The following is a 14,498-nucleotide window of genomic DNA, read 5'->3' on the forward strand; positions in this document are numbered from 1 at the left end:
GATAAGGATTAGTGTTAGGGTTATGTTTGTGGGTTTTATAGAATTTACGCTTGGCCTTACTAGTGTGCAGATATTTCATGGGAGCAATTGTCGCATGGGCATAATATGTCAAAGAACCACTGTGAACAGGACTCTTACATGATATAAAGTACACATGGGGCATACATAAAATGTTGATAATGGCTGCCACGAGTTTACCACAACATGATGATAAGACAGAATTGCTCTAATATCCAAGAAAAACAAAATAAAACAAAACAACTACCTGAAATCAGATGCCATTAACCAAAAGTACATAATGTGTAGTACAATGTTTAATTTGTCATTCAAATGTACTGGCCAACTTTACCAGCCCAGTGAGATACACTGTATCTGTATACAGGTACAACCTAATCACATTTATGCTATGCCTTCAAGACTACTTGTGTGGACTAGCACAAAGCTGTAGATATGTCCATGACTGGACATGTACATGGATCAGACACTCTATTTTGCATATCAAATTATGAATAGCAATACTTGTAATAAAACTGAAAGAAAATGATTAAGATATCCATAACCATCAACAACAGCAGCAGGATCATTATTTAATCAGCATGAACAGACATCGTGAGGAATGATTACAGCCAGTTATCACTTTCCTTTGTGTGATAAGAGAATGATGCGGAAAGCATCAGTTTTGTGTAATGCAGCATATTATACTAAAAACATAGGCAGGCCCTATTGGATGGAATCTTTTGTAGCTTGTAGGGGTGTCCATGCCAAAATCTTTCTCTTTCATCCCTTGAACTTTTTGAGGTCTGCATCATCACTAGGGATTCGTTTTGGGGAAAATACATCATATTATGCAAAGTTGATCGCAGAGGTTCTTGTCTAACAAACAGCAAAAAAATGTGTACCAAAAAATCTTGGTGACACAACTAAAAAGACACTTTCTTTAAAACTTTCACACAGTTTTGAAGATATCTCTGCTGAATGCTTGCCTTCACAAAGGCTTTAAAAGAGGCAATTAAATCAAGGCAACCGTGTTTACATAATACCCCAAGCGACAACTGGGCATAGTCATCAGTGTGTAAAGAAAGCACCCTGAAATTGAATATATATATATATAAGCACAATTACAAAACCTGTAACCAATAAGCTACCCAAAAGAGAAAGTAGAAACAGAGAAACATAATTGCAACTTGGAAAGACAGCAAAAATGTAATGATCATTTCAAATGTCTCTGTTACAAAATCTGAACCCCACCTTACAATACACTGTATTTGTGTTTAATCTTTTCTATGCCAATAGAATGTAATTAATAATTGAATGAGCACAAATTTCACATATATACCTATGGACAGGAAAACAATGTAGCATGCAGAGCGAGGGTTAAAAGGCCACTAATTTGCAACATGACTTGAAGTCCCTTCTGTGCAAACAGATGCAGAGCTTGACATCTCTCGAACATGAAGGAATCAACTGGGAGAATGTGAAGGAAGAGCATGGACTAGACTTCACATGATTGGCATCATGGACAATTTTTATTTTCCCAGCGAAATGTGAAATACATAACATTGATGTATTCATCAACAATGTATATGAGCAGTGTAATACATTGTACCCGCAATGTCATAGCTGCGTAGACACAAGACTTTGTGTGGTTATTCATTGACATTACCATTATCATTATGCTCGGGCACCTTGTTGGTGACTACAAAAGCATATTTTGCTAAACAACCCCTTTTTTTTCTCCCACTTTGGATAGATTATGTGCAGACTAAACCATATCACATAACCCATGCCTTTTACAAGAGATTCACTGTCACTTGCCAGGATCACACAGTCACAGTACAAAGTGTACACAGTATGTGCCATAATACTCATATTCCATCTTTGATAGACCAGAGTTTATGCCAGCCAAGATACTTAAAAAAAAAAAAAAAAAAAAAAAAAGGCCTGATTTCAAACACAGTTCCCAATTTCATCTGTTGACTTCACTGCTTTGATCACAACAATGATCTTCTCTCAAGGAAAAATGCTCTTGCATATTCTACCGTGTGCAATCATCATTACAACTACAGCAATCACTACATATTACATTACATTGCACAGGGACATACTGTTAAAATTCACATTTAATACCTCTGAGAGGAAAAAATTGTGTTAAAGACCCTGCATGTAGTGACCACCTGTCTAACATGGCCAGCAGTCACATAAACTGTCTTCTCTGAACGGTGTCATCAACTTCACCTCAAGTTGACGTCACACAAGTCTAAAAAAAAAAAAAAAATATTATAAAATTTAAGAAAAAAAAACCTACCCCATGTGAATATAAATGTGTTAATTCATGATTCAAGAATATATTCTGTTGAAAAATACAGAGATAATTTGATTGTTTAAGTCCAAATTCACATTAAGTTGAAGGATTTTCCTTCAGTCCCTCAGGATTGGACTCGGGGTGAGGTTGACTGCTTCCCTACATATAGCTGCCAAATACTCCTCATGGAACTCTACCAGCTTTCAAGTGAATAAGCTTTCTTTCAATCTGCAAGTACATGAGCCTTGTTAAAATTATGAGTCCACATACTATACAAGAGCAGGCATCTCTTACAGTTAGTAAAGAGCAACTAGTATACCATTATTTAGGAGAGTATTAAACCACACTTTTACTTTTCAGACAGAAAGACCCTCGATTTGGCCTCGAAACACTCCGCTGTGGTTCATGGTAACAGAAAATTTGTGCAAAAAACAAGACAAAACAGAACAATATTTTTCTAAAGAAGATCACCCTAATTCATGTTTTGGCAGCAGAAGTGAAAAATGAAGTACTCTAAAGCAGAAAGTGGTAGTGTACAGCAAATGAAATGTCAAATTTGAGGAGCCCACACAGTGGCAAGTCACTGTAGTTCTCGCCAAGACCCTGAGTAGTGCACGAGTACTGCACTCGCTTACAGCTGGTCATAACTTAAATTCAGCGAACATCAGTTGCATAAGCTCTGAGGGGTAATGAAAACAAGTATTTCAGCTGTACTTGCAGGTGTCGCAAGTATCCACATATTTTCTTTTTCCTAGTACACTAAGTAACACTGTATTAAATAAACTGGCCATAATGCAGGGTGCAGTTAATAATCTATAGAAGATGCTATCCTATTCATGAAACAATACAGTATACCCTACTACCTCTTTCTAAAGTACATGTATGATTCTAACTATCTGCAGCATGACAATAATTCTGAGCATATTGGAGCCATCCATTTTTTCCATTCCTGATTACAAGCAATAGTTGGTGTTCACTCAATCATGGAGCAGAATAAGAAAATGAATCAACATATAATATCACTCCGTGTCGTCAAAAGATGACTGACATGTTTCAGATATAAAAATAGATTCAACTCTGGAAGAGAAAGAGGATAGCCACAAGTAGTAAATGAAATTCAACTGCTTTGTCCTTCATCTCTCTTGAATACTGCTTTTTGGGAATGCTTTGACAGGGTTCAAATCTATGACCCTGCGATTATAATTATGTCAAAGTGGTGTTCTAAAGGATCTACACAGCATAGCATACTGTTTGAAGAGTCTAGTGAAAGCTCCACTAAGCTTTCTGCTGTTTTGCTTTCAGATTTATTATATTGAAGATCATATCAATTTATACCAATTCAGGCACCTAACATCGCTTAAAAGAGCTTTATGCAGCATGTCCAATGTGACTAGCTCAGTGCATGCAACCAGATTTGCAACACAACATTAAGAATATTGATCACATTATTTAATCAAGTGTCACACAAACTTATCAAACTGTTAATTTATGATTTTTTTAATTCATGTCTACAATTGGGGAAAATGATGCCAAAAGGATTGAAACTTGATGTACTTTGATCTATTAAAGCATCCTTAAAAAAAGAAGAAGAAAAATCCATGATAACTACGTGATATTCTGTAATTTGTTGATTCTTTTTTTTTCTTCAATTGCAGCATATGCGCACTTTCACTTCTCCAAACATGTAAAATTGAACCCGATTACCTGGTTACTAATAGACATAGTGAGCATAAGAAAATATAAACACATTAATTAATCTGTAGAACAGAGGACTCTCATTTACATTGCCATACCGTAGAATAAAGAATATTTCATAACATAACTTAACATAACAAGAACTAACATACACATCATGAAATTTGAAGTAGGTTTATGTTTAATACACTTAGTGCTATGTGCTATAAAAGTGCTCATTATCATTATCATTAATATTAATAATTTAAGACTGCTCAGTGATTGATTCAAAAACTTATTTTTACCATCATATCATACAGACTGAGCACACAGAACCAATGGCTGTACTGGTGAAGGACGGAGAATGATTGCAAAATTTTAATCATGATACCTGGGTCTCCACTGTTGGGTAAAACATATTTTTAAAAAGGCTGCGAGTCTGATACACAACCTGAATCTCTACCGCAGATCACCAATTTTAGTGTAGTACACACAGGCATATACAGAGAACATCATCTGCAACATTACTCTTGGGCATTTCAGGAAGTAAAACTGAGCAATTTTCCACAAATTGTGTACGTTCAACTCTTTTATATGACATGAAAAGTTTATCCAACTTTTTCCCATTGTGACATTTTTATGAATTCATTTCATCAATTTTTCAGTTTTGCATATCAAATGAGTAGGTCCAAATGTCTGAAGGGCCTACTTTGTACCCACAAAAAAGAACTTGTACTATCTTCTTCTTTTTTTTTTCTGTAGGGAAATTAATGTATTGAGTTACATAATAGCTACCAGTATACAAAAGTGTCTTACAGTATACACTTATATCAGGCCTGGTATATTTGTTTTATATCCCTCCCAAATTATTTCAAGACTACTAGCAAAGTATGTGGGATTTACTCTCTGTTTGAAGTTTGTAAAGTTGACTGATCACTCAATTAAACAAGTTCATTTCTTCTACACAGAGAAATTACACACGCCAATTGTATTCATGGTCTGCGGAGCGCGCTACCCGTACATTTGTATGTGAAAACTTAACCTGTCTTCTCGCGAAACAACGCCGCCGCGATACCCTTTCATTAGAACTTGAAAACCTAACCAGTCTTCTCACGAAGCCAAGACACAGTGTTGGTGGAAAAACAGTACTGTATTCATGTCAATGCAATGAGCAGGATGCGATACTGTCTCATACACTAAAATATGCGTGATACCGTTTTTTACTATTTCCCTAGGGAAATAGACTCTGATGTGACAAGAGTTTTCATGGTTAAAATAAGTTTTGTCACTTTCAATGCTCTCAACCAATCAGAGGACAAAAAATAATTTGCGAGGGATATAATCAACATTATCCTTCTTGGCACATACTAAATACAAGGTACTATCAGGTGCAACCACAGACTTAAAATTCAATTCAAGACAAAGTGTGTGCAGCACTGTTATTCACACTTTAAAGGTTTTAGTCAAAATGCTTGGGAATAAAATGTTCCCTATCTTTGAGTGAATCACTTCACAAAAAATGCATTTTGGGATGATTCACTTCTATCTCATTCATCACCCGTTCACAGTGTGACCTTGATTTTTGTCATCGGGTCAGTTTTGCTATCACTATTAAGTACGCTGGAATAAATTACTTTAAAAAGCACTCCTGCTCATCAGGATATATGATCTGCAGGTGCCGACACTTTGGCCAGCTTGACCGGCGGTCTTGTGCCATAGTACACCACCTGAGACAGGATAGCAATGTCTATTGAAACCTGGAGAATGCCACAGATCCAGAACTGGACAGGAGCACTGTTGACCAGGAAGTAGCCAGTCTTGAAGAGATCACCCGATAGCCAGAACATCACCATCTTGATGCTGGAGTTTGACAGATAGGGACGAGAAAATTAAAGTCATAACCGATATATGATTGAATGCATATATCTTTTTTTCTTTTTTTTTTTCTAGTCTGTCTATCTCTATCCTTGGATTCAGGTACTGTAAAAGTTCAGCGCACTCCCATTGTAACGAACACGGTTATAATGAAATTCTGGTTACAACGAAGTAAAAATTCAGGCCGCAACATTATCCGCTCTATGTTTTTTTTGAACTGTTTATTTGTTCGGTTATAACAAAATTTTGATATAACGAAAGAAAACTGCCGGCCCCGCAGACTTCGTTATAATGGGAGTCCACTGTAGATACTTTCTTGCGAGAAATTTTTTTGGGTTGGGTCGTGTATGAAGAATTTAGGTTATTTGTTAATACTGTGGAATCATGACATTGATAGTGGTACATAGAGCAAGTAAAAATGTTTGCGAACTTTTATTTTCACACTACTTTCTGGTTGTGCAAAATGCACGAAAATTTCCACTTTTACACTAATTTCTTTTCCTCGCAATGACTAAAAATGTTAACAGGGAAGCAAGGAAAAGAACCTTGACTAATGTTTAGACCCTGAAAAAGTAACAACCCACTGTTGCTTGAATGAAAACAGACATTAAATTGTCAAACTACTCTCAAATTTCCTCAGGGTGGTATCAATCCCGGGAATCATCAAATCTGCTGTCATACTATCACAAAGAACAAAAAACAAAAATGACTCAAACTTTCAAAAGAAAATTTAATAACTTTTCAAGCATGTATTTATTGCTAAATACCACATGCTCTAGAGGCAGATTGAAGACATGCAATATTCACTATTTGTAACAGGGTTCACTCAGAAAGCAGGATCCCACACTCTAAACAGAACTACCCTGCTTATTCTTTAAAAAGATTAAACAATAAAATGAATACATAGATAAATTGAACATGGGTTGGAGTTTGTGGTAGGGTTAAGTTGCAGCAGAAGCTGTCACTACACTGTATTGGTCACACAACACTTGCCTCATTCCCTGAGTCGACTTGTTCTTGTAGTTGTGATAAAACTGCGGAGAGCCCAGCATGGCTTCAGTGAAGACGGCCAGGAACCCGATGGTCTCGACGTAAACGTTGCTGGAAGACAGCAGGAATGTGACCACGCCCCCGATGGTGGAGAAAACGACCATGAACAGGATGTAGTCTATGAAGCGTGTCCACTTCCAAAAGTGTCGCCAGTTGAAGTCTTTGCAGGAATGAGAAGGGAGTGGGTTGTGCGGAATAATTTGCACGGTGAGACATATCATGGCTGCATATTAAAATGCACTATGAAATGGTAAAGCAATGTGCTTGTAGCAGGAGGATTGCATTTAAGCAAATTAGCTATAGGTGATGACAACTCAAAATAAGCCTGAAATTAAAGGGCAATTACACACCAGCTAAAAGTTAGTCTGAAAAGAAAGAGTAACATTGTATCTTACAGCACGACAGTGAAAATGTGACTGAAATAAGATAAAATTGAGGAACTTATAAAATTGTGAAGTTTGGCTAATTTTTGCGAAACAGTTCTTGATTGCTTCATATGAATATGCAAATGAGTGAGCTGATGATATCCTCACCTCATAATTTTTCATTGATCGTATATATATATACACACACACACACACACATACAAATAAAAACCAAAATCAGAATTTTCTGCTATAAAAATGTAAAACAATGTTATTCCTGGCTGAATAACTTCAAAAATAAAGATTGGTCATACACCTGCACAGTATCTTAGGATTTGAAACTATGGCATACTTGCGTTTGAACCAAAATAAAAAAGTAATGGGGATTTTGAGATTTTGAATTCAAACTATATGTCAAGTTGTGAGGTGATGACATCTTCAACTCACTTGCCTACCAAGGAATTCATATTGCCTGTTCAAGAACTGTTTTCTGAAAATTAGCCAAATTTCACACAATATCGTAACTTCCCTAATATTTCTCCAATTTCGATCAGATATCCGTTGTTGAGCAGATGAAATTTCACTATATCTTTTCAGACTAACTTTTAACTGGTCTGAAGCCACCCACAAAATGTTTTCTACTTGCAAAAGAAAAGAACAAACCCACAAAACTGTCAGCATTGCACTTGAGAAAGTCCTTCATGTCACCACAAATGTCACATAAATGATTATCACAAATGGCTTTATCCAAATTGAGTGGCACTTTGACAAGGTCACTGTTATATCTGGGGGTGTTTCACAATTATTAAAGATGGTCTTAAAGTTAAAATTAACTTAAAAATGAGAGTATGCTGTGTCTTAAATGATATTCCAAGTTCCAAATGAAAATCATGACCCCATGGCCTAGATTTTCCCTGGACACAAAATTACTGTGCAGAAATGCAGGCATACAACTGTATAATGTACACCCTGTTTGAAAGTGGATACATTCTGTCATTTCCAAGGTATGGAAAAAATAGTGTAATGTCAGTATTTTAACCTGACCTTTGACCCTTCACCTTTCACCCCATGACATAGAATTTCCAAAGAGAATGATTGTCAGGCAAGGCATGCATAATCATAAGTTTCATCAATACACCTTGAGCCTTTCTGGGATATGGAGGGATAAAGTGGTACTGAAGCATTTTCATCTAACCTTTGACCCATGAGCTTAAACTTACAAACTTACACAAACTTCCACAAAAATACCCTCAGGCATTGTGGAGATATGGGAGAATTAATGCTCTTTCAGAAATTGACCTTATGGCATTTGACCTTACGCATTTGTGCCCACAAATTCAGAAGCAGAGCTTCGTCCACTCATAGGCCCTACATATAAACTGGTAGGCCAAGTGTCATTCAGATGCCTCAAATGGTTTTTAAGTTATGCCATCCATAAAAGTGTTTACTGACGGACAGATGGTCGGACAACCCGAAAACATAATGCCTCCAGGCGACACCTGCTGGCGAAGGCAAAAAAAAAACCCACAAAACCCTCAAAAGACTTGTTGATGTGTCTTTACAAAGAAATCCTTGCATTCATGCTTAATACACATGTAGCAGATGTTTCTCTATTACACGTATGATTTACTTGCCAAGAAGACATGGCTAATATGACATAAAAGGTTGACATCCATTCAACCCACATTGGGAGGTTTTACACAGGGGATTGATTTTGTAATGAAAAAAAAAAAAAAAAAATGCTAGGATGGATTGAAGCCAGGTCCCTGCTAACTTTACGACAAACCAGTGAACATCCTCGACTCACACACTCTCTATCAACAAGAACAAATTCATACGACTGTTTACATGCCTTACAGCCAGACAGGAAAGTTCGATGGGGTTAGGGTGATTGTCAGTGGCTCCACCAGCACAGGAAACATACGGGAGCAATGCCAACAAATTTTGTCATGTGACCAAACTCAAGCCTGTTTCAGGTGCTAAGGTAGTGGCACTGTATCCATTTTGTCCATATCAAACCAACTTTGGTCTAATGGGTAATGTGCATTACATTATAAACTCATACGGTGAATGAACCTCATAAAGTGAGAGAAGACTGGCACTGGTCTGAATGAAAGACTAACATGGTTCCTAATGCATCACATCTATTTCCCTTTCATCACAACAATGGATCATAACTGTGACATTCAACCAAAAGAGGATTTCAACGAAATGAGGAAATTCTTTACTCATTCAACTCCTCTTATAAATAACTTCATTACGAATGCAGCTAAAAGTTGCTGGTTGGGAGAGTTGGTAAAGCATTATACGTGGAAATGAAAACTCAGTTGGAAAAAGTTGACTAGGGGTTTCTGTTGAAAGAAATTGACTTGTGTCAGCTCAAAGAAATTGACTTGTGTCAGCTCAAAGCAATGATGGGAAACTAGTAAACAGTGTAATATCCCGTACTGGTCACAATCCTAACAATGGACACAAAGCAAATAAGAAAATGATGAGGCACATTCCTGCTCTCTTGCTATATATACAGAATGGAATGATTCAAACAGGAAATATTCCATTTTGATGGCTTCACTTTGTGCTGATGCATGTGCACAGGGAAGAGGTGCATGTGTTCAAATGAACATGTGTTTGTGTGTGTTTGTATGTGTGTACTGCGGTATGATTAATTCGCAATATTGTGCAAAATGCTAGTATCTCAGATAAAATCTACATCTGAACATCAATTTTTTTTTATTTGACTGCTGATTTTGAAGAAATGATTTTCATCAAAGAAATATCACAGGTGATAAAGCAATCAGAACCAAACTTCCTGTACTGATGTCTTTTACTCTGACTGATTAAATAAGACTGACTGCATGGGTGGCAAAATCAGAAAAATAAAATAAGGTGAGTTAAAATACCACATGAATTGTGTTCAATATGTGAATTCATTATTAAAGGACAAGTCCACCTTCATATACATAAGGATTAAGGGAATGCAGCAATATTAGTGGAACACATCAGTGAAAGTTTGAGGAAAATTGGACGATCCGTTCAAAAGTTACGAATATTTTAAGTATCTGCGCAGTCACTGCTGGAAGAGAAGACTACTACAGGGCATGATGTCACATGTGTACAACTATACAAGGAAAATAAAAAGAGAATTTCACAAAACTTCACTTTTTGAATAAAGCGCACAGTTCTTCGACTTGCTACTGATGTATGTTAAGGGTAATATCATTCCCTCTGCCTTCTGAAAGAGAGAAGTCGAGTGTTCTTTTGTTATGCGAGAAAAATGGAAAAATGTTGAATTTTCTTTCTTTCTTTATATCGTTGTACTCATGTGACATCACAAGCTATAGTAGTCTTTTCATCCAGCCGTGACTGAGCAAGAAACTTCAAAAATTCATTTTTCATAACTTTTTAACGGATTGTCCGATTTTGCTCAAACTCTCACTGATGTGTTCTACTAATATTGCTCCATTCACTCAACCCACACGTCTATGAAGGTGAACTTGTCCTTTAACCATAATCAAGAAAATATATCATGATATACTGTATATATGCCATATACTTTGCATCACTTTTAGTTTCTCCAAGTTTTTGAGAGATCACTGTGTCATGTGTTAAATCAACAACATGCCAAAAGGGTGTCTCTTGTACCACAAAAATACAATGTACCGGTAATCGCTGAGGTTCATAATCGTTAATGGCTGCACTCACGACATTGTTCTAACTTTCAAGATTTGCACAATACTTTAAAAGTGGATATTTTCACAGCGCGGAAATTTTTTGAACATTTTGTGTGACACGAAACTAGCATGAAAATTAGAGCACACAATTTTTTTTGCTAGTTGTATGTCATGCTATTTTATCTTTTGATTCTGGGGAATGAAGAACACATGAACTTTATCTTACCCAGCCAAGTGCAGAAAGATAATTCATGCGAAAGTTTCTACTTTAACAGTAATAGTAAGCTTGCACAGTACAAAACACATGGCAAAATACAGTACTACATGAAGCTGCTAATAGAGCAAATAAGGTCTTAAAGCAGTAGTTGTGCTACTACAGTGATAGCTAGCCCTGGTATTGGAGATCTTGCTCTTGTGCATTTACCTCAGAGAGAATGATGGCAAGTAGGATGACGTTAGTTGAAAGAATGAAAATATTTTCCAAGCTTAAGGGGATCGTACAGTTTTGGTACAGTTTTGGTTGAGACCTAATTTCAGGTTTCTAACATTTTTTGGTGAGATAATGAGAAACCTCTTATGAAATATGAAAGAGCATGTAATTCCATGAGGAATTCAACATTTATTTGATGAAAATTGGTTTTGAAATGGCTGATATATCAAAAAAAGAGCGATTCTAATAAAGTGTGGGACCCACACTTTTATTACGATTGCTTTGTTTTACTTTATTTTTGGATGTTTCAGTCATTCCAAACCTGATTTCCATCAAATAAACTTTGAATTCCTCTTAAAATGGTATGCTCTGTACTATATCACAAGTGTTTTCTTGGTATCTCGCAAAAAGTTAAAGCCCAATTCTCATCTCCACCAATACTGTACCATCCCTTTAAAGGGAATGGCAGAAACTGGGATAACTGGGATAATTTTCTTGCTCATACTCCAACAATCATTGCATATTAGATCATATCAGCGCTAGCATTACTATAAGATGCTTAGATGCAAACAAATGATCATTTGATTACCCAGTTTCACCAGAAGGCAAACATAAATTGATGGTATTAAAATCCTTTCATTCAAAAGTATTGTTGCATTCACAACAATGGCACATTGCAATACAGTTCACGCGACAGAAGTCATAGCAACCATAACTGCACACCTTTGTCACATACTGCTCCAGGTTCATGCGAATGGGGGAAACAATGCATTTCAAGATAGGTACACCAATTATATGTACGTACCAAGAAAGGTCCGCTCAGAGCGTCTGACCACAACCCGCTCTCTAGATGAGGGCGGGGTATTGCCGGAATGACGGACCCTCCCCTCCCCATGTGACACAGGGAAGGACTCTGAGACGGGTTCATCTATAATGGGGGGGTGGTGGTTACAGTGGCGGGTATTTTGGTGCACACATGGGTACACAGTGAGTAATACATGGGTGGATAGTGGGTAACACATTGCATAATATATGTTAGCAATGAGTAAAGCCAGAGAAAAGTATAAGGATACAGTTTCAGATATATCACATTAAGGTGAGGTGAGGGGGGGGGGGGTGGAATGTAATTGACAAGCGGACATGCATGGAGGTGAGATACGTATAATGAAAAAATAATAATTAAGAAAAAAAACAGACAGGGGGGAAAAGAAGAAAAGAGAGAAGAAAATGATGAGTGGAGAACCTATACACAGTGCAACACTTGTGTTACTCTTAGCTGTGATACTGCACCACATGGTTGGTCAAGATATGGACGACCAAAAGCTTAGTAATAGATACTGACAATTGTGTAAGAAAGCCCATCTGAAGAATTAATGCCACATGGCTCTGTACTGGTTTTGGGAAGATAACTGGAATTGTGAGTTAGGTATTGAAGAAGAGGTGGAAAAGGGTGCAACCGTGGTCTTTCTTCTTACACCATACAGTCTTAAAGATGATGAATACATATTACATAGAATACATTTTTCTTATGCAGGACATATCCAAAGACCCTCATCCCAAATATCAAAGACCATTACCATACCAAAAATACACATATGAGGTATAGAATGGGCCATTTTGAGGTATGCTATGACCATTGCTCTTTCTATCCACAAACAGATATGTCATCTGAGTGTTTTTGTATAAGCTAATATAACACCAAGTTACAATAAGTCATTTCGTCATGTCAGCACCACTTCTGCTACAAGTTTGTGGCTGAACACCGTCCCATGACAAAGCATGCTCCAATGTCTCATCATTATAGAGATCAACATACAAATTTATCACGGAGTGTAGAAAGCGCAAAACTCTGTCTTTTTCATTGACCATGATGTGTTTTTGAACAACAGGCGTAGACAAATCTCTGCCATGCTGTTTTTGCTGCAGTCACAGCACTCACACATACACACAAATTTGTTTCGAATTTGGAAGTTAATTGATACTGTTCGGAATTTGGCCACAAATCCACTCAAGGGGTTGAATTTCAGTTTGGCCATCGCTGTTGTCTAAACTCTGTTAGAGGGAATATCTGCTCCTACTGAAACCACTACCTGTGAAATGCTTCTTGACCGGCGAAAGTTCGTGAAGTGCTTTGACCCGGGTGCATAGTTGCAGCATCACCATCATCGTTCCTATCATGATGATGCTTTGTGCAAGGAGTGGAAGTTCAAAAGGATGACCAAACCTGGTTAAAAAAAAAAAAGAAAATGAAAGGCTAAAAAAAAAGATACAAAATAATGAGCCACTAATCACTGTAGATCATGCTGCCTTTGGTAGCTCCGACAAGAAATACATATAATCATTTATCATCACATTTGTCGCAGACGTTTTTCACAAAATTAGGGACAAGAATCAAGACAATTAGTGTACCGGTACAAGAGTCTTGTCATATCTCATCTTAAACAGACATTGCTGGCAAGATATTAAGAGATCCAAGTCAATTGACATTAAAACCAGTGAAAAAAAAAGGTATTTGGGTCAAACACACAAAGAGATACTGACTCTTCAAAACCATGTAAAAGGTACATATCACATAATCCTGATCAGAATGACTTGCTGTCCAGGGTTTCTTTCCCATTCCTCAAACAAACAGTTCAAGAGCATTGCATGGTGGGTAAGTCTACATGAGAGGTTCTGATACTGCTATACAATGATGAGGCTTTGCGAAATGACACTCACCAAAACAGAATCCTGAGTGAATTGGCAATGAGCAACACAAGGCAGACATATGTGGAGAAGCCGTCCGTGTTCTCTGATCGCCTGATGTCCATGTACTGAGGAATGAAGGGGACGATTCCACCGAAGATCATCGCCGCCGATGCGCCCCACGACACCAGGTTGATCAGAGTAATATCTGGCATGCCATGGTCGGCAAGGTTGGCAAAGCCTCGTACAATGTCATTCTCCATGATGATATGAAGTTCCTTCCAACTTACTGCCTGACAAGCAATCAATAGATCTTTGCTACTCCTGAAGTCTACCAGCAGTCCGCATGATCACTTATGTTCTACAACTATCTTTTTATTTTACTCGGTGACAAAACTTTCTGACACATTGTCATACGTGATACTGAAAGAGACTGCACAGAATAT

General features: G+C 37.2%; 1 protein-coding gene across 1 annotated transcript; it reads right to left on the reverse strand.

Annotated features, from left to right (window-relative positions):
- Nucleotides 1–2,334: 2,334 nt before the first annotated feature.
- On the reverse strand, nt 2,335–14,405 carry LOC139728229 (solute carrier family 66 member 2-like). The gene is made up of 4 exons (XM_071639191.1): nt 14,086–14,405; nt 13,458–13,591; nt 6,845–7,061; nt 2,335–5,836 (listed from the first exon to the last, which is right to left on the reverse strand). Exons 1-4 carry the CDS (start codon nt 14,313–14,315, stop codon nt 5,632–5,634), a joined length of 786 nt encoding a protein of 261 aa, XP_071495292.1. The 5' UTR covers nt 14,316–14,405; the 3' UTR covers nt 2,335–5,631.
- Between the last annotated feature and the right edge of the window lie 93 nt (nt 14,406–14,498).

This window comes from Diadema antillarum, unplaced genomic scaffold (genome assembly GCF_040938485.1).
Source record: "Diadema antillarum isolate AM-2024a unplaced genomic scaffold, OU_Dant_1.0 seq00000170_RagTag, whole genome shotgun sequence".
Lineage (NCBI taxonomy): Eukaryota > Metazoa > Echinodermata > Echinoidea > Diadematoida > Diadematidae > Diadema > Diadema antillarum.